Here is a 20,207-nt window from a genome sequence, read left to right as displayed (position 1 = left end):
ACTTTGCCAAGTGTTTGCCAGTTTCCAAAGAAAGTAGAAATGGGAGAGACAAATAGGAAATGCAGTTAGACCTTTTCTTCCATTATCCAGAATTGTTGCTGCATCCTACCTCAGAATGTTCTTATTTTTTTCTTAAGATTGCCTAGTTATATTATAAAACATAATTGGACTGATAGAAAAGATTACAAGTAATGTGACCTTTAGTTTGATAATCAAAGCCGTAATAGGTACTGCTTTTTATTTAAACATCCCAAATGAAGCAGCCTGGATTTTTAAAGATCTGTTAATTTAAAGAAAAACTGAACCAATTGAATTTTTTTTCTTAGAGACTACAGAAAATGCAGTTTGGAGGATGATCTTTTGTTAGAACTGGTGCATGTTCTAATAATTCAGAGACTGAATGTCTGAGCTGCACTTAATTTAATATAGCTTCCACACTTTTGGTACTACACTGCTGCAAGCCATTAATCAAAATGTCTTGCTGCAGATGATGCATACAGTATGTTTTCTCAGAATCTGCAGTGCATTGTTATATTTAAGCCATAAATGAAACTTGTTTTTGCTGTATGTGCTACGTGTGTCTGAATATAACTAGTGTATGTCTTGCCTTTCTATTTATCCACCACTGTCATGGTACTTTGTTTTTAATTAGTGACTCAGAGTTTAAAGCCTCTTGGCCATCTGGTCCTATTTGGGTTAGCAAATGGCCAGACAGAGATGATATGTAGGCCAAAGGCTTATAGGGGTGTCATCGGTTTTAGTGACCTCTTAGCCTTGTTGGATTGGTCTAGATTGCTACGATACCCGTTTCTGCCCTGGGAGGGGGACAGTTCACCAAAGAATTTATAAGCTTTCTGCTGGATTGCAGACCAGAAGCTCTGTTCTGGACCATTAATATCCCATGTGCCAAATGTGCAGATGGTCAGTGTTTCTAGCATATGTTTCTCCTTTACCGTTTTAGTGTGTGACTTGCTTTAGCAAAAGTTCTGCAAAGTTATTGTGCAAGCCAGAGGAATAGCAGAGTAAATCTAATGATTTCCCAATTAAGGGGGCAGTTAGAAATGTATTTTGGCTGCTCTGCCCCACCAGGGATGATAGTGCTTTAAATTTGCTGTGTAGTAGAAATAAGACTTAAAATTGCTCTGTCATGATAAGTGTCATTTGAATCTGCAACACATTTGTAGCTTTTCTGTAAGCTCTGTGTCAGACTCCTCTTCAGTGAACAAACCAAAGGGGGTTTTTATAGTATTGAGAAATCTTAAAATAAGTTCATCACTCCCTGACCTCGCTATTAAAACTTAAGACTAATTCCTCAGTATTACAATGCTAATGATTGAAAAGTGAAGAAAGTGGTGAAGAGTAGTTTTTCCAAGATCCAAAGTATTTTGCCTTGCAATTGGAGAATTCTCCCTTAAAATCTAGAGGTCCTTGACCAAGCCAGCAAAAAACTCTTCATATTACATTTTAGCACAAACTTTCCAAGTTGATGACACTTGATTCAATTGATTAGAGGTATAGTTTATGATGAATCCTTTTCTTCCCCTTCTCTTTTGACCTTGAAGTGAATTGTTCACATTAGCATCTAATTATGATGGAACCATCCTCCATCTCTCAGGGAATTCTATACAAGTCAAGCTGCTATGAGGCTGTCTTTGCTTCATGACCTATAATTTTAATGTAATTTAGAACAAGTGACTAATCTAATATTGAAGATGACAACTGATTTTATATATATATATATGAGTGTATTAAATTTGAAAAGGAGCTAAACTTGAAATATCAAGTTCTTGGGGCGGGGGGGGGGGAATACAAGCATATGATGTCCCATTTTGTTTAATCCCCAGTGATGTGTCCGTTATTTTAAAGTAGCAGTTGATTTAGAAATCTTCAAAACCGGATGATTCCATGGTTGAAATGCTTATTGTTGACAAAAACTGCAAAGAAACGAAAAATGTAAAATACAGATCAACAATCGTCAATCTTAATATACCTGTGAAGCCTATTATGTTGGATATTCTATTTGTTTCCATCACAAGCTCAATAAATACTTTTCTACTTTTTGTGGCAACTCATTTGTTTTTTTAGTTTAACCCCCATATATAGTAGCTGTACAGTTTTTATGTTCTTTACAAAAATGGCATTAACCAAGCAATTTCATAAATGCTTAGCCTTGTGCTTAAAGTTGTAAACATTGTTTCAAATTTTTTTTTAATTATTGGCAAAAAAGAATGAATTTCTAGCATTCTCTTTGTTGGCTATATGTACAGTACACGCTTGAAGAAACAGCAGTTGTTTTGAGGAAAATTGTTGTGCAGTTTCCTTTTTAGATACAACTGTGCGGGTTAAATATTTTCTCTTTAACAATGCATGTGGTTTTTAGGACCTTAGTACCGATGTTTTAAATTCAGGGCGTTTTGTTGGGTTGAATACTTTGCCTGACTATGTTTCCATAGAAACGCTCAGGAAGATTGATGCCAATTTGCATTCAAGTTAATCCAGTGTTTTCTCTTGGGAATTGCCATATTGTTTGTGCAATAAAACATCAAAATGCAATCCATGCCTTTTAAAGTTATTAAAAGTAAATTCCAACTTAATGACGGTACCTATTTAATTTTCACTTTCTCCTTTCACCCGAAAACTAAATTAAAAGCATAATACAGTAGATCTCTGTCGGATAATGAATGAGTGCATAAGATTTTTCCTCTTTTCAGCTGTGCAAGATTGCTACTGTAAAGAGGAATTGCAGCACAGAATGTTTCTGGACTTGTGACTGTAATACATGACAGTCTGTATGCTCCTTTAGCATCACTTAGTATAGCTCTTGTCTTCTATATTCTGATATTCCTCCAGTAGAAAGGAAGTTTCCGTTTATTATGCAGTTTCCCCACAATTGGAAAGTGTTTGCTTGATTGTTTTAAAGTGGCAGGGACATGTCATTAAAATGAATTTAAATCTTAAGTGTAATAAAATCATAAATGCACCTTTTTTTGAATTCACACAATTAGAATTGATGCTGACTTTGAGCATTTTCTAATATACAGTACAACACCAGTTTAAGAACCTCCTAAACTGATTTTCATGATCTTAAAATCAAATATCTCAAATCGATTTCTCTAGTATGTGTGTAGAAATCTTTAAGTAAATATATTAAGTGTTTGTAGTATTGGACCTTTTTCATTAAATGCTAATGAGGTAGGACAGGAGTGAATTTACAAAGCAAGATCTTGTGGAGACCTTTATTCACTATGTGTGGTAATGAGAACTCGGTCTTCTTGCAAACATCCTAATATACTGGGTTGATAGGGCAATTGTCAGCCTTGTTGAGGTTACGGCAACTCATGACTGATGCCTTTTAAGTGTTCCATGTCTCCATTTCTCAAGATGTACTCTGTAAAATCAAACACCATCTCATTAATTTTAGTTTACAAGCTAGAAGTCTTACCTAGTTTAAACATGGTGTTGGTGATTCCTTATTTTCCATTTACTGTTTTGATACGGCTGTGTCAAGGGACAGCCATGTAATCTGGATCATTTTTTGCACTTCTGTATTTGCAAGGACTTCCCATTCACTCTCATTCTGCTTTTCTCTACTGTTTTGTAATTACTGGGGGTGAAAGTAGCCCCAAACAAGCAGCATTGGGACTTTAAGATGCTAAAGATGCTGCTACTTAACAAAGATTTGCATGTGAGGTCCTGTTTTGTTTTTTTTTCCCAGGCATTATGGTCTGTAATACTGCACATTTGTATTACACTGGTTCTTTCTCATTCTAAGAAAATAGATGCAAAACCTCATGTCATTTGGTTTATAAAAGTAATATATGTTATGGTGATTGTACCAAAATCTGTCAGAAGTCCCCTCATTAATTAGTAATACATGTTAAGACTTTTGACTGCTGTGTACAGATTGTGCAAACAATGTTTTCTCTTTGCATAGGAGGAAGAAATGCCAGAAGTTGAAATAGACATTGATGACCTTCTGGATGAACCCAGTGAAGATGAACGGGCCACTAAATTACAAGTGAGTTTAAAAGCAGAGCACACATCTAGACTCTGTCAAGTCAGTTGTACTGTAAGTAAGTCAGTATGGGCCATTTTAATGACTGTTACAAAAAAAATTCTGAATGGCAGAATACCCTGCAATGAATAATTCTGGAAGTTAAGTAATTGAAATTGTGAGGGAAGCCGCAGTAGTTCTATACTGAGGAGGTACGTCATGATTTAATGAGATGTTTTCAGGCTGATAAATGTGTATCAAACCCTTTCGAAGTTCTTTTTTGGTCTCGAGTAAAGAAATGAAATTAAAATTATATGCTTATCTTCAGAGGCAATACAACCTAAGGTTTGTGCCATTACATCGTTACAACATTTCGGGTCCTATAAAAAAATGGGAACCTCACCTGTCAAACCCTTTCAGATTCCTCCAGTTCAATTTGTGGTTCACACACGGACATTAAGAAATTATAAGCTGTTACTTATTAACTATTGCTTTGTGTAAGTAACAGTTATAAGTACTGTATAACATGTAACCACAAGTTTACAAGGGCTTAAACATTACCACAGTTTGGTGTGAGATTCAGCATTTTGTTTGCCTTTTCAACAAATTATCAAGTACTGTATGTTTGGTTCTTTTACTCTTATTGATAAAATCAGATTACTTAATTGGCCATATACAATTTCTTGTATTAGGAATTCGTCTGTTTGCATACCCCAACTTGCTTTCCATGAGATACACAGACAGGAAGAGAAGCTTGGGGTCAGAGCACAGGGTCAGGCATTTATACAGCACCCCTGCAGCAGTTGGGGTTAAGGGCCTTGCTCAGGGGCCCAACGGAGTAGGATTCCTCTGCCGGCCACAGGATTTGAACCGGCAGCCTTCCAGCCACAGGCACAGATCCTTAGCCACAGAGCCACTGCACTGATGTTTTGTGCTGCATGCATTCAGTTTACATGGAGCAAGTTTTCCTTTAATACTGTTATTTTTTTAATCTCTTGAAATGACTTGTATTCCAGAATGTATGTACCTTGAATTTATCCATCAAAGAAAAATGCTTTGACTTTTCACAAGAACATTCAAATCGGTTGGCCTTCAGAAGGAGCATTTTTATGACGGTTTTGAAAATAAACAGTATAAAGTAACTTGTCATTCTTGCAGGCCAAATGAAACATAGTGCTCTTGTCAGAGGTTTTATCAGTCAATACAGTACAGTTTATCTTAGCAGTAATAGTGAAGGTCATCTGTCAGTGATGCTGACACTTGAGAGTATTAAATTGTGCTTATCATTGGTTAACTCCCCAATTTCTGAATTGCTGTTTCTGGCCTGCAAGTTTAGACCCTGGAATACGCACTTAATTTCTGGAGCTGGAATGTTAGTCCCTAGACGTGTCCCCACCTTTGTTTGCTGCTAAATGATTCCTTGTAAAATGTCTAAATGTATTGAAAATGGAATTATTGCTCTGATGTGCACCAAACCTTGTACACCTTATAGGAAGGCCATTTTACTGCTTACAACAAACTCCTTATTCTGTTCTGTGGAATGTAGACGGTTGACTCAACCAAATAAAGGCTTAATCATATATGCATTTGTCCTGTTAGACCTGTTGCTCTGAATGTTTCAACCTTGTGCAATGGAAATATTTTAAAAATAACTCTGGTGAAAGAGTACATTTGTCCTCAAAGAAAAATATATTTTGGGAATTCACATTCAACTAAGTCATCCTGTTAAAACCCGAACACCTTTGTCACAAGTCATGATCACTTTGGAAAAACTCGTTTTGTTTTCTTTGTTTCTTTTAAGGAATCGCTGATAGACTGTTATAAACCCACAGAAGTAAGTATTTTTTAATCACTTTTCTCATTTTTTAAATTGATAAAGGAATTTAATTATCTGAAAGTGCATGTTAAGTACAGAAATGCATGTTTTTCTACACCAAAATCCACCTGCCTGTGCTGAGGTGAGATTGGACTATTGGAAATGCACTGGACTCGAGGGTTATCACATTCACTTAGACAAGTACAGTATTTATCTCTCTAATTTCCTTATTTTAATGCTTCTCAGTACCCAGGTCTATTATGATAAGCAAAAAAAAAAAATGGAAGTGGATGATAGCTGTTATAAGATATAGAGTCGGCGTTTTCACATTGATTTTATTTTTTGAATTGCCTTTAAATAACCATAACTTTTGTAACTTTTAGTGTCAAGATATCATTCCAAGTATCTTTTTAGTTATTGTAGAATAAGATGAGTTTACATTACATTTGAAATCAAATACCATTATCATTGACTAGTCAGTGAGATGGGCGTTTCAGCACCTGATCATTTGTCTTAGTGCTTTAAAACTGTATTGTGTGAGTCATCCTATTCTTTTTTTTTTAAAGTAAATTCTTTTACATTTAATAACCTGTTTGGTATTAATGGTGGAAGGTTCTGCCCTTTGTAAACTCAGAACAAAGTTATGACAAAGCTATGTTCTCTTTTAAAGAAGATGGAATCTGTTTACTATAAAGCCTATCAGTTTATTGAATCATTAAAGCAGCAAGTGGTGGTACATATGAGTTATTGCTTTCTTGGGAAATTGTCCAAGACCCGTTTTATAGAAGCAATTGGAATATTTAATAGATGATTCCTTTAGTTTGGTTTTTGGTTAAATAATCAGTAACCAATCCATTCCAATCAGCACTATATTATGTATAGGTATACAAGGGTTTTGCTAAAGAATTAACTCGATTGCTTTCATGTAGTGTCATTCTCATAAATGAAGTTTATATAGTGTAATGAACTGCCATAGTATTGCATAATTTTATTAAAGATCTGCACATATGGCCTTCAGTTTTCATTTAGTACAAAATAAATGTGTTTAAATTGATTTGCTCTGTTATTATTTTGCACTGTGATAACAGCAAATTAACTTTGTAGATTTTGTAACATAGCTTTTATCTTTGGTGTTCTGTATTGTCAAAAATAAGGGGTGGAGAGATTCAGCCCGTAAGGCAAAGATGCTGTGCGCCCATGCAGGTGGTCTAATTTGACCTAAAACGCATTTAATTTAAAGCAAACAGTTTGCCTTTGATATTATTATGTTGTCTTTTTCCCTTCCTTGTCTGTCTGAGGGTTTCTGAGGGGGGGACAGAAGGAGTTTGTCTAGTCAATCGGACACCTTTTGTGCAACACTTTTAGTGGTTTTCTCTTGCCAGATGCGGCACATTTTATTCAGGTCACTCACTAGCATTGAATCCATGAAAGAGGTAGTCTGTCTGGTCTGACGTGAAAGTCTTAAGAATGGGAAGCTGCCTGATCACACATCTCATGCTTCAGTCAGCCACCATTCTGCAGCAAACAGCTCAACTGAAACCATCTCCTCAATGACCTAATTTATAGTATCTCTTTTCTGTGGAACTGTGTGCCATGAGGGAAAGGCTTTTAAATGTCACTTTAGTACATTTATTTTAAGGGAATGTGTTGTACTGTGGTTTTGTTTAGAGTTTTTATACATAAAGGATCATTCACAGGCAAGGGTAAAGTCATTTGTTTTAATGAAGTATTATGGTTTTAATTGTTCTGGAAAGTGTTAAATTCACTTCTGCTGCACCAGCTGAAACTGTAGTAGACCTAACTGCTGCTTTGTCGACATTTTGTGATGCTGTGAAATACTCCAATGGTCTGAGTGCTATAGGAATCTTTTATTCATTTAATGTATAAATGTTTTTTATTATAGGCATTCTTCATCTTTGTTCATTAATTTGTAGATAAGGATTGTTGTAAAGGTGTTTGTCTAAATTATTTTGTTTGCCTTTAGTTGTATTGCATTATCCTGACGTTCTGCATTGAGTTTAGAGCAGCTTGAGATAAATTTGAATAATTAAGATGTACTGTATAGCCTTATTTATTCAGCAGTCTAACTGAAAAGTGAATCTGTATGTTACAAACTCACAGTAATGCAACTGTAATATGTGAGTTTTGTGGCTTGGCTAGATGGCTTTGAAGTTGAACATTAAGTTTTCACAATGTTACTGTTTAGCCCTTCTAGTCCATATCGTTTTGGATAGCTGGTTGGTTTAAGGATTTCATGTTGCTGTTTTATTGAAAGACGAGATTGGTTGATTTCTTGTTCCCAATTCCTACAGCCCTTTATTTTTCAGAAGTGGCTCTTGTTTTAATTGCACTTTTTCTCCATGCATGTCCCCAATTGGTTTTTCACTGAGTCTGATGGAGTTCTTTTGGTTAATTTTGGCAGTTCCACTGATGACCTGATACTTGAATCAAGTCCCCTAATAGTCTTCTCGGTTTGAGACTAAAAGTTTTTTTTTTTAGTCTGTCAGAGTAATATGTTCCCTGGTTGTTCTTTTCTAGAAGGACTCTAGAAATATATTTTGCACTGTATTGTAAGTGAGGTCTTGCATAGTGCATTGTACAGTTTTGACTTGAATCCTACACTTATCCATATACGTATATGTTAACATTGTTTTTGCTTTACATTGCTTCCCCACAGTGAGTAGAAGACAAATATGATGGATTAGCACAGACTCAACTCATAAGCACTCATAAAGCTCATTTGTATTATTAGATCTCAAAAACAAAGCTAGAAGTGACTGCATATAACATTGTGAATGTACAGTACTGTATGTGACCGAAGTAGTGTATCCAGGTGGATGCTGCACATTGGTGGTGGTGGAGGGGAGTTCCCATTACCTGTAAAGCGCTTTGAGTGGAGTGTCCAGAAAAGCGCTATATAAGTGTTAGCAATTATTATTATTATTATTAGTATTATTAGTATTATTATCTTGATCAAATATTCTTGAATTCAATCTGAGTTTCTTGGACTTCCCTTTGCAGCTGCCATGGTGTATAGCATCTGAAAACTTTTAGTTTGCTACTGGAATCTAGATCAATGGTGTGATTTAGAGAGAATAGAGGTTCTAATACAGAATCCTAGGATCCTCCACTAATAATCCCAATTTGAGCATGCAGCCCCAATGAATTGTCTATCCATTTCAGCAGTTTTCATTCAAAAAATATGCACATCCTTGAATGCCTACCACCTGCAATTTTAGAATTCCTCACAAAAGATTAAAATTTGATCAAAAAATATTTTCCTACTTTAAGTGGTAATGTACTATATACTGTACTCTGCTTGTATGCGTTACTGCTGCTGGGTTTTTAAAAGTGCAAACCATCTGTTCTAGGGTCTTGCTTAAGTATGGCTCAATCTTTTCCCCAAGTAAAACAATTTAAAGTGTATGAAATGCAGTGTACTGGCTGTATCAATGTTATTTTTTTCCAATCATTTCGTAAGTATTGCTAGTCTTACAAATGAACTTGGTATTTTATTCGGATTAAGAAATAAGGGGAAGCCTCACTGTCAAAGGAGGATGACTGCTTTTACTTTACATAGGTCATGGAAGCTTGAAGGAGATAAATGAGATATTTGAGATAAATGTTCCTCTTTTTCTTTAGAAGGTTGAGAGGTTAGCAAAAATACCCAAACTAATTACTAATACTAATTACAAAACAGTTTAATGGGGGAAAACAAAACATAAATTGGTGTCCGTTTTTAAAATTGGGTCATTTCCACAGCACAGTTATAAGATGTTAACCGTGCAAAAAAAACGAAACAAATTCTGTTCTCAAAAGATCTGTACCAAGGAAGAGGTTGAGCAGGAATCCTGCATTAACTGGAATGTTGATCACTTGCTAGTCACTTAGTGCTTACCCCCAAGGAGACTTGGGAAGAAATGATTAAACACAGAGCAGTGATGAGGAATTCACTGCTCCACTGGGCTCCATGAACTCCACATGCAGTGAACAGGAATCAGTTGAGGCTTACCTAATGGGACAGTTTTTTCTGTAACTATAACAGATGAGCACTTAAAGCAGGATATGGTATGAAAGGGCTATTCTAAGCCACCTAGGACATCATCCAGGTAGATGCTGCACATTAGTGGTGAAGGAGGGGAGTCCGCATTACCTGTACAGCACTTTGAGTGTAGTGTCCAGAAAAGCACTATATAAGTGTAAGGAATTGTTTATTATCTTTACTCAAGACAAATATGGTGTTTCAGCTCAGAGGCTGAATCTCAAATGAAAAGTTAGGCTACTTGTATTTTATTATGATGGTGGTAGTGTGAGGTCAGGGGAAAGCAGAAGAGTTGTTGCACAATATCCCAGTGCCACGATTGCATTGGCACAAAACACTGTAAATGAGGGAACTCAAGAAAGGATGCAGTTGCAATCAAGAGAGGTATGCAGACATGCCAGTAAACACGCCGCAGTAAAGCAAATAATTGGCAATTACCCATTGATGAATGAATCGCCTTTGTTCATATCTTCAAGTGAAGACACAATTCCCATTTCTCTTTGTACTGTAATTGTTTTGCTTCAAGTATGTGTTTTTGGAAGAATTTGGCTCTGCTTAAACTGGATGCTTAATAGTCTTCATGCAGAACTACGACTGAAGGTTTTCTACAAAAATAGACCAAAAACAAGTCATTGAATTTTGCTTTTGGCATCTTGGTGTTTTTTCAGGATAATGATAATGCACAGCAGTCTTGTCTTCATCCTGTCATAACCAACCTAAAACAGAAGTTGAACATGCATATTGCTTTTGTATGAGGGTCTTCTTAGTTACAAACCATCAATGAGTGATATGTGTAAAAGTGGTACCTGTGTGTTAATTGGCTGATTTTTGTTTCATCACACTTAACATTTAGGATCTTGTTTAAAACGGGTGAGTTTTTCACAAAATACTTCAGAAGTACATATGCTGAAATCTTAATTTCTCTACATTTGTACAGCATTTAAGTAACTGCACATTTCATGTTGGTGTCATAAGCAAGTACTTGGTACTATATTTCAAAATACAGACCAGGAGTATGCTTCAGATTAGTGTTCCGATTCTTTGAACTTAAAATAATTTACTAGGTAACAGACATTGGAACATCATGTTCCTGAATTATGCACTTTCATTGTCTGTCTTTAATTACTTCTCCAGTGGGTATTGTCCTCGAATATTAAATGTTAATTTTCAATTTCTTAGGAATCATTTGGGGAAAGAGGAAATGTAGCACTTCTGCTAATAATAATGATAGGACAATGGAACATTTTATAGCTATAAACTCCGTTTTATGTTAAAACAGAAAACAATAAAGCCATCAATTGAAATAGCAGTCAGTGTCGTTTTTGCTAGAGGTGCTGCAAGGTCACTGTGTGGGGGGCTCACTTCTGAAGGAGTCTGAGGGCGGATTAGAGAACAGTAATCCTCAAAGGACATAGCTGCTAAGAGTCTGCATCTGTGTCAGAGCTTCATTACCTGCGGACATGCATTGCAGTTGAAATTTATAAAGTAGGTCATGGACTCAAGGTACTCATAATGTCTTGCTACGCCTTTTGTTTCGATTGGTTTTATCATTGTGCTGGTCTTCAGTGATTTGACAGCTGATCTGAAAGTGACTATTTTAATGAGGGTGCGAGTTGATGGGCCATCCTCCTGACCCCAAGCTCCACTGTTTTGCTTAGAGGTGCCCGAGAGTGTTGCTGTTGTTTTTCTTAGTAAGAGAAGCTTTAAAGATCAGCAGAACATTGTTAGAAGGGGAGTCAAAAAAACAAGCACTCTATAAAAAGGAAGACCGTTTTGCTAACTAGTGTTCATTTTTAAAAAGGCAATATACTGTAACTATTGACTGAGCACATACTGTACTGTATACAGACACTGTTGTCCTATACTATGTGTAGTACATGAATTGCTTTCTGGCATCGATGTTTGCATGTAATCAACAAAGCACTTTTATTCCTTTTTCCTGTAAATAGAACGGTTCTTTTAAATTTTATCTGATCATAATTAGTCCCTGCACCAGATTAATATTCTTTTATTTTCTATATACTGTATAGCAAAGACCATGCTTCAGATAGAAGCCTTTTTTTGGTTAAGGGCTTTTCTCAAGGGTGCAATAGGTGGGACACTGCAACATTGCTATTTGATTGGATTTTTGTTGCCTAGCACTGCTGCTTTTATTCTATCAAGCCATTAATTTCCTGCAAAGGGTGATTTCGGGACTAACACTGCATTTGGTTTCGTCTTTGTGGATCAAGTTTGTTATAATTTCCATTGCCTTTTTTATTGAAAGTGCATTTATAGTTTTTTTTGTTCCTATAATTACCTTCTGCATGATTAAAGTTGGTGCTCATTTTTTTAAATGCAATGTGGCTGTACGCAGAGACTGAATTCGGGCAGTGGTGTCATGCACAATGAAACTTACCAAAGCCAAAATACTGTATATATGCCCGTAAGACAAAAGGGCAGGAAATAGACTCCTGATCTATGGATTGTGAGTTCAATACTCAGGTAGGGACACTGTCACTAACATTGACCAAAATAAACAGATTTCTTCAGTAAAAACCCAGTTTTGCATCTGTACAGTAGGTACCAATATTTGTTTGAAATTGTGGAAGTTGCATTGAATACAGGAATCTGAAAAAATAACAAAAGGGACTAGCGATCTGGTGATGTGTGGATGCACAGGTGGACTGTCCAGCTTAGTGTAGTGCCATTTTGCCCCACAGAATACACTGGTTTCATGTCCACCTCTGAAGTATGTAAGCATTAGTGAATGAAATGCCACGACTGCTCTTATTTAAAATGAAACTGATGATGAAGTAATCTGTATGATTTGGGATTACTTTTTCTCTGGGGTGCTTGAACAATTCAGGGGTTGCACATTTTTTTTCCCCTCAATGAATTTATTTGGATGATAAAGATGCCTAAAAACCATAGGGAAAGGTTATTTCTTTTCATTCTGAAACTGTTTTTTGTGTGTAAATTGTCTCTTTGACCCAAGTCAGTCTGTCAGTCAGGGTTATGCATCTCTCATCCAGAACGGATCAATTTACTGTACAAAGGACAATAACCTGATACCTAAGCAGACTTTGCAGTTTTGCAAAGAAAATCTGAAAAGATTTAAATCCAATTCAGTAGGTATACACATGGCAAATTTAAATGCAAATAAGTCCTAAATACAAGTAGAAAAAAAACTAAACTATAAAAGAAATGCAGAGCTTTGAAGTTGATCATGGGGGGAAAAAACTTTGGGTGTTTGACGGATCATTTTCATCGATGCGATGTGAAAGAGCAATACAATTTTAGAATACATCTTTAAAAGCCGAGATGTTAAATTTGATTTTAAAATTTGTGCAATGCAAAAATAAGGCTGCATTTTGAATATTGCATCCAGTGTTATGATGCAAAGCAAAAATGTTCCTGCAGTTTTGGAATGTGTCCAAATAAGAGCAACTAAATCTTAGAGGAACGTCCTACTCTGGTGCACCAAAAATTTCAGTTTAAATATTAACAATTATCAAAGACTCTGACAAAGTCAAATCGTGGGACTTCTTCAGAACCAACAATGAAATGCAGAGGAAGTGGGCACTATAGGACAGTACATTTAAAATGGAAAACAGGAGTCTCCTCTATACACAACGAGTTGTAGGAGTTTGGTTTGTGATCATGCAAGCACTGTAAGATGCAGGAGAAATGGAGAGTTTAATCAGTTTCTCACTGGGTCTTTACAGCCCAGCTCCCTGCCCCGTGCTGCAAAACTGATAACCATGCTGTTGTATAGATGCATCTTGAGCTTTGTTGAGACATGAACTGATAACAAAGGGATGGCAGGCTGACAGGAGGGGCAACTACTCAAGTTTATTTTCTGCCACACATTTCATGGGTGGGGCTGTGGTGCATGTGGAACCTGTTGCCAGCACCCCCTTCTGTGCAAGATATCCTTAGGGTTTCTACAATTAGCTACAGTAGGTGATGAGGTGGATATATGCTTTCATTTTGTTTTTGTTTTTTTCATTTAAAACTTGTGTTGTAGAAAATATCTCTCTCTCATACTGATGCAGGCTAAGGAAGAGCAAAGTTAGGGGGATTCACTGCACATTATAATAATATGGAGACCAATATAAGGATCAGTTATGACACTCTAATGGTAGGTTTTTGTTCTGTGATCAAAGCATTCAGTCCAGATGAGCATCGGAGGACACATTTTTATGTAATACCTGTTGGTTCAGATACACCCAAGTTTGCAGCAAGGTATAATGATGCATTTCTTCAGCTATTTTTCCTTCCCTTTTTAGTACTGTCATCTGTATTCGTTTCCCAATAATAGCTACCAACAGTAATTAGCAGCAGTTTACCAACTCATTTTCTAGCTCAATGCATTTTTTAAAAATTGTTCTCATATGTACAACGCTTCTTGTGTCTTGCAGGAGTTCGTCAAAGAGCTGTTGTCACGGATAAGAGGGATGAGAAAGCTAAGTGCTCCTCAAAAAAAGGGTCTATAATAGTGGCCTGACAATGATCAACAGTGCATCAGCCATAAGCCAGAATCAAAAACGCAAAATGGACTCTTCATTAAGATCCTCAAATGCCTTTTTTGGTTTTGGGGAGCTATTTGTACAAGAAAATGCTATCTAAAGGACATTTTTTAATTTAACTGTGGTGTTTTTGAGGTTTATGATTTAGGTTTTGCCAGGAAGTCAAGTCTAGAGCCCATTTGCTTCCCATATCTGTCTTTTTTTTAAGTTTGGCAAAGCTGAAACAACAGTGATTGGTATTGCAGTTATAATGCAGTTCGTTTGTGGATTATGGAAGAGAGGACTTGGTACAATTATTTGCTCGATTATTATAAAAACACTTCCACTGTGATCTGTACAGGCAGTGTTAAGAGGCTTCTTCCCTATTCATTTTAATAGTAGCACACTTTTTTTTTTAAATAAACACATATTGGCTAATATACTACTAATCATAAGGATTGAAAGCATTTGAGTTATAGGATCCTTGCAGAAGCTGAGTTTCCCCATTTTGGTCTTTTCAGAGGAGTTTAATTCTTTGCATCATTAATCTTTGCTCTAGATTTGTTTTATTTTGGAAACTACCTAGTTAATCTTTTGATGGTTAATGCAAGCACAAGATTTTCAAACACCTCCTGTCAGCAAGCGTGTGAAGTTTAAAAATCCACAGAATTGTACAAGCCTTACTTTACATTTCATACAAGGGTGTTCAAGAAGTGCTGCCAGATTTGGCCAAATTAATTTCAATAATACCAGTAAATATTGATGTCTGGCAGTAGAACAAAGTTATTTGTGGAGAAAAGCATGTACATTTATGGAGAATATTGCAGACAACTAACAACCGTTGCACGTTCAAACTCGTGGTTTGAAACCATGTGCAGTGTGTTTTAACAGGCTGAACAGTTATGCAGCATACAGTAACTGTTCAGCCTGTTGTCATGAGGTGTGTTACAACGGGGATTATAGGTGTTGGAATTCCAAGCACAGGCCAATGGATATTCCTTATTTGTGGCCATCAAAATTAAATTTTCTAAACAATTGACTATGGTATGCTGCCAAAGATGATGCAGGACAAATTAACTATTAAATAAATGGATGGAACCTTCAATTTTGGAAAACATTTGCAGATAAGCAAAATAAAACTAAGTGAACCCACGATTGCTACCATTTTTTTATGGAACACTGGACGTGTTTTTATTCATACTTATTTCTTCCATTTTAAGAAATTTTAAATTTGACATCCTTGGTTTTATTTATTCCTGGAGCAGGATGTTATAAAGCAGATTTTTTTATTATTCCTCAGACAGAATGCCTTTCTAGGACAAAACAAATGGTGCTGATTTAGTTTTATTTTCTTAATACAGTTTTTATTTTCTTTTATTAGACTGTTTTAGAGCTTCAGGGGCTCTAAAATAGTGTCTTGACAGTATTTAAATAAAACTTCCATATTGTTCAGGAAAGTTCATAATCTGTAAGACGTCAGCTCTAATGGGGCAGACGATGGCAATTTTATTTTTGAAGGATTTCCACACTACTGACATTTTGGATAAAATGTATGGCATTTTGAAATTGCATGTATTCTTAAGTACAGTAAATTGAAAGAAGGATGTGTAACCTGGTTATCTTTTATACCTTGAGTGAATTGAACAGATTTCTACAGGGGAAAATGTTTTTGAAAGTTTGTTCTGTACATCTGCAAGCTTTGGTTTTATTTTTAATGTATGGTATTTAAGAGTTTTTTTTGCTGACAATAAAGGCAGAAGAACAAACAAAACAGTTTTCAATGTTAAGTTTTCTCAAATACCTTAAAAGCTTTTGGGATAAATGGTACTAAGGTCTTTAGGTTGGATGGTCGTGTTTTCACAACAAACAGGTATTTTAAAGAGGAAAAAAAAGGAGGGACTCCAATCTTCACAATTTAATGCAGTTCCTCATTTGGATATATTATCTCCAGAAGAGAACCTCTAGGTTCAGTGAAGTACAGCATGTCTAAACAAAGGAATACAGTCATTTTAAAAGGTGGGTCTGTACTTGTCTCTCTCGGGGTTTCTTCATCTCTTCTGTATTCTAACTCTACTGAAAAGACCACTTTGTGGATGAGTTACTAAATGTCCATGGCACCAGTCTTATTAGCTGTTGATCTTATCTTTGTCATCACTTAGGTACTGGTGGCTAAAGTTCTTGGACCTGCTTTTCAGACTGTCAATGATCAGCCTTCAGCACGTTAATAATCTGCTATGTCCCCATTTAAGAGACCAACCAGAAAAGATATTTTGTATTCTTTTATCATCCAATTCTGGTCAAAAATAATATTGACGGCTGGCTTTAAGTGTTGGGGAAACTTCTCAATCTTCTGGTGTGCTCCAGGAATCGACTGGACAGAAGTAGAGCACCTTGGAAGTGTAGGGAAGCACTAAGTAGTCTAGTGCAAGGCAGAAGTCAAAATGCCATTTAAGTGGTTTAAGCGTCATGTCTTTTAATTAATGAACTGATGTGTCCATGTTAGTACCTGTATCACCGAGCTTTTGATGTAGTTGGATTTAGCAGAGTGAATTTTTTGTATCATGCCTTCACCCCCATTGAACTTGAATAGATAAAATAATCATGGAACATTCTCCATACTTAATAAGGGGACTGCTGAGGACATCCAAATGAAAATGGATGTCTGGGACGGAGAAGGAAAAGTGGGTCAAGTGCAATTTGTGTCCTGTGAGGTGATGTTTATTGTTAAAATTGATTTAATGTTAGAGACCAGGTTATAGTCACCAAATCTGCAAGTTTTGGTTTAGCTTCTCATGGCTGAAAAGCTAAAAATACAAAATAATTTTGAGGTGAGTGCATAATAAACCCGGGTGGATGATTGAATGTTTCCTTTTGAGCTCGCAAAGAGAAGATGTTTTTGTATATTTTAGTAAAATATATGGTTGTGTATTTTGTAGTATGTTTGCATGATTCCTAATCCAATTTCAGCAGCCTTCAATCAAGCTTTCCATTTTTTTCCCCACAGTGGACTATCTTGGCCAATGAATCAAATAAGTACAGTATAATTAAATTATTAAAAACAATTGCTCATCTACTGTGTATGGTGATTTTCATCCCGAAGGACTTTCCACTTGATATATAATAAGTGACCCACTTCACCCATCACTAAGGAGCAGCACCCATCTGCATGACATGTGGCAGACCCATTATACAGCAGATCAGGCCGAGAAAATGAGAAGGTATTTGATCTGTGGAATTAAGGGAGGACAGATTGTGTTTGAGGCTTATAGAGGGGAATTTAGCCAAGGCACTCAGGTGACTACCCCTGCTCTTATGAGCTATACCAACATCCCTTCAGTTCAACATCCCTCAAAGGAGAGTACCTCCTACAGCACAGTCTCTGGTGGTCATATTGTAGCATTGGTTTGAGAATTTTGCTTCAGAGGACCAGCCTTGCTTACTTTTGAGACCTGAAGATCTCATGTTAGAAGGTGGTAATACAGTACTGCTGTTAAATGTGTTGGCAGTAGATTTTTGCCTTTGTAAGCACAAAGTGGCATGAGGTTAGAATTTGGCTTTCCAAGTTTTAAAGAATATTAATGTGGGAAAATCAATACAGTTTTGGTTAATAGTATCAGGATGTGTATAAAAGTGTATTAGAATGTGTATAAAAGAGAAATCAACACGGAAAACCCACAGGTAATATCCACTGACCTTTGAAATGACCAGATTTTAACATGTTTTGATAACCCATCATTTTCAATTTAGATACTTTTTTAAAAAAATGCAACAAATAAAAATAGACCACTCAAATGGCCCAAAGCACTTGACGTGTACAACATCAAACCTGATTTCCAGCATGTTCCCCTTCATATGCCCAGTCAACCAGTACTTAATCTGACCTCTCCTGTGTACATTTGTGTTCTGACAAATTTAGAACAAAAACGCATCTCTGTCTACTCGTTTTTTATTCTGATGTGAACTGCTGGAAGTCCTACTTTAAAAAAAAAAAAAAAAAAAACAAGCCTGAGCTGTAGATCATGCAGCAATGAACAGTCGGCGTTCACATCTACCAGTCTGTTCTGTACGTCGGCACACTTAGGGTGTTGATTTCTTTGGAAAATTCCTTTGGTCTCTTGCAGAATCTGTTATTTTGTTAAATTGTTTTGGTTTGAGAAACCGAGGTATGAGTGTTTTTTTGCAAATTTGTACAGTTATGTCCGCAGGATAATTGAGTGATACAATAATAGTACTACTGAATGTTTAGTGTTTATAGCCAAAGGAGACATGCACCTTCACAAATAAAACATGTTTTCCTCAAGTCATTTCCCAGTCATTATTTCATTTGAACAATTCAGGGTAATTTTGGTATCCATTTCAAAGGGGAAAAGAGTAAATCTGATATTCCAAGTCCTAGTATAGTTGTTCTGCATATTTTTCTCTAATTTTGTACATTTGTGTTCTCATTGTGGCTTATCAGTTGAAATTCACAGAGAGGGAGGAATTGATAGAACACCCATTATGGAAAGTCATATTGGCTTAGCTCATGTGCTCCAGTAACCCCTGGAGTACAACATTAATATTCACAACTGGACAAATACTTAGCAGATGTTGGATGTAGAGAAGTGCAGGGTATTGTAAACAAGGAGCAAAAATAATCTGTAACACAAAATGGGAAAAGGAGATGTTGGCATGTCATTTCCTTTTTTTTGCAGGGGGAAGCAATAAAAAGGGCAAACAAGATATTAGCATTTGTCATTAAAGATATTTTAAATCAAGAAATGTTAAAATTGCATGATGTACTAGAAGGATTACATTTAGAATATTATACAATTTTTGCCACTATACTATTAAAAAATACTGTTGCTCTGAAATCACTCCAGAAAAGAGCAGATGCAGTCCAGAGCTTAAGGAAATCAAGTTAGTGTGTGGTTATTAGTGGAGTACCCCAAAGATGTGTGTTAGGAACACTGCTTCTTAATTTTGTCAATGATCTACATTCCAGAATAGTTGATACACTTGCAAGTTTGCAGATGACCCTAAAATAGGAGGATTACCAAACACTGTAGACGCACCAAATGAAATTCAGAAAGATTTGGATGACATTCAAAGCTGGACCAACACTTGACAGGTTGTTGAATGTTGACAGGTGCTGGGTTTTGCGTAGAGGTAGTAAAAACTACAAATAAAAATGGGAAACACTGAGGCACTTATGAAGAAGACTGGGGTGACTTATCTCTTAAGTAGGAAAACAATTAAAAGGATTAAATGTGGAAAAGCAAACTTAAAGCAAACAATTTAACTCAATTAATGCTAAATTCAAGGTTTATGCAGCATCTCTAAATAGAGTTCGCTTTATTGAAGTTTCATTAAATTAAAATTTGTGAGCATATGAGCTGTCGGTATCTAATATTTGTATGTTTTACCATATTTACCATACGTGTTTATAGGATTCACCCTACATACTGCATATAAAACAAAATCAAGCAGCAAGATCATTTACATGAAACCAATAAATTCTTATTAGTCTTAGTGTTCTAAGACATGAAGTGTTCTAAGACATGATTTTTTATATACGATATGTTTAAAAGACTTTATATCAGAAAATAAAAATATCTAAGCAAGGCTACAGAACATGCAAAACTGTATTAAATAGCCTAAAGACTGGGACATTACCATGTTTTTCTTAAGTGTTTGTGACCTCATAAATCATTATTTCTACAGTAGTGGCTGTTTGACAAACATTTGCTTACTTTATGTGCACAGCCAACACAAGGGTGTTCTTTCAGTTTTCTGGTATGAATTGCAGGGGGGACACATTACATTTGGAGAAGTCAGTCATACTGTGAATTTGGAATTGCACTCTTCTGTGAGGGTGCAGCCTTC

At 36.0% G+C, this 20,207-nt stretch overlaps 1 protein-coding gene across 1 annotated transcript in view; it reads left to right on the top strand.

The window, feature by feature from the left end:
- Positions 1-18,312, top strand: part of ppp1r14c (protein phosphatase 1, regulatory (inhibitor) subunit 14C) — a 33,766-nt gene extending 15,454 nt beyond the window's left edge. The window contains exons 2-4 of the mRNA XM_088625236.1: positions 3,935-4,018; positions 5,796-5,828; positions 14,256-18,312. Of these exons, the coding sequence (XP_088481362.1) occupies positions 3,935-4,018; positions 5,796-5,828; positions 14,256-14,330 (192 nt within the window). The 3' untranslated portion in view covers positions 14,331-18,312. The remainder of the gene's footprint in view (positions 1-3,934; positions 4,019-5,795; positions 5,829-14,255) is intronic.
- The last annotated feature ends 1,895 nt before the right edge of the window (positions 18,313-20,207 follow it).

Source organism: Lepisosteus platostomus, chromosome 3 (assembly GCF_059453375.1).
Source record: "Lepisosteus platostomus isolate fLepPlt1 chromosome 3, fLepPlt1.hap1, whole genome shotgun sequence".
Taxonomy (NCBI): domain Eukaryota; kingdom Metazoa; phylum Chordata; class Actinopteri; order Semionotiformes; family Lepisosteidae; genus Lepisosteus; species Lepisosteus platostomus.
The sequence above is the reverse complement of the archived record's forward strand: the minus strand, read 5'-3'. Positions and strand labels throughout refer to the sequence as shown.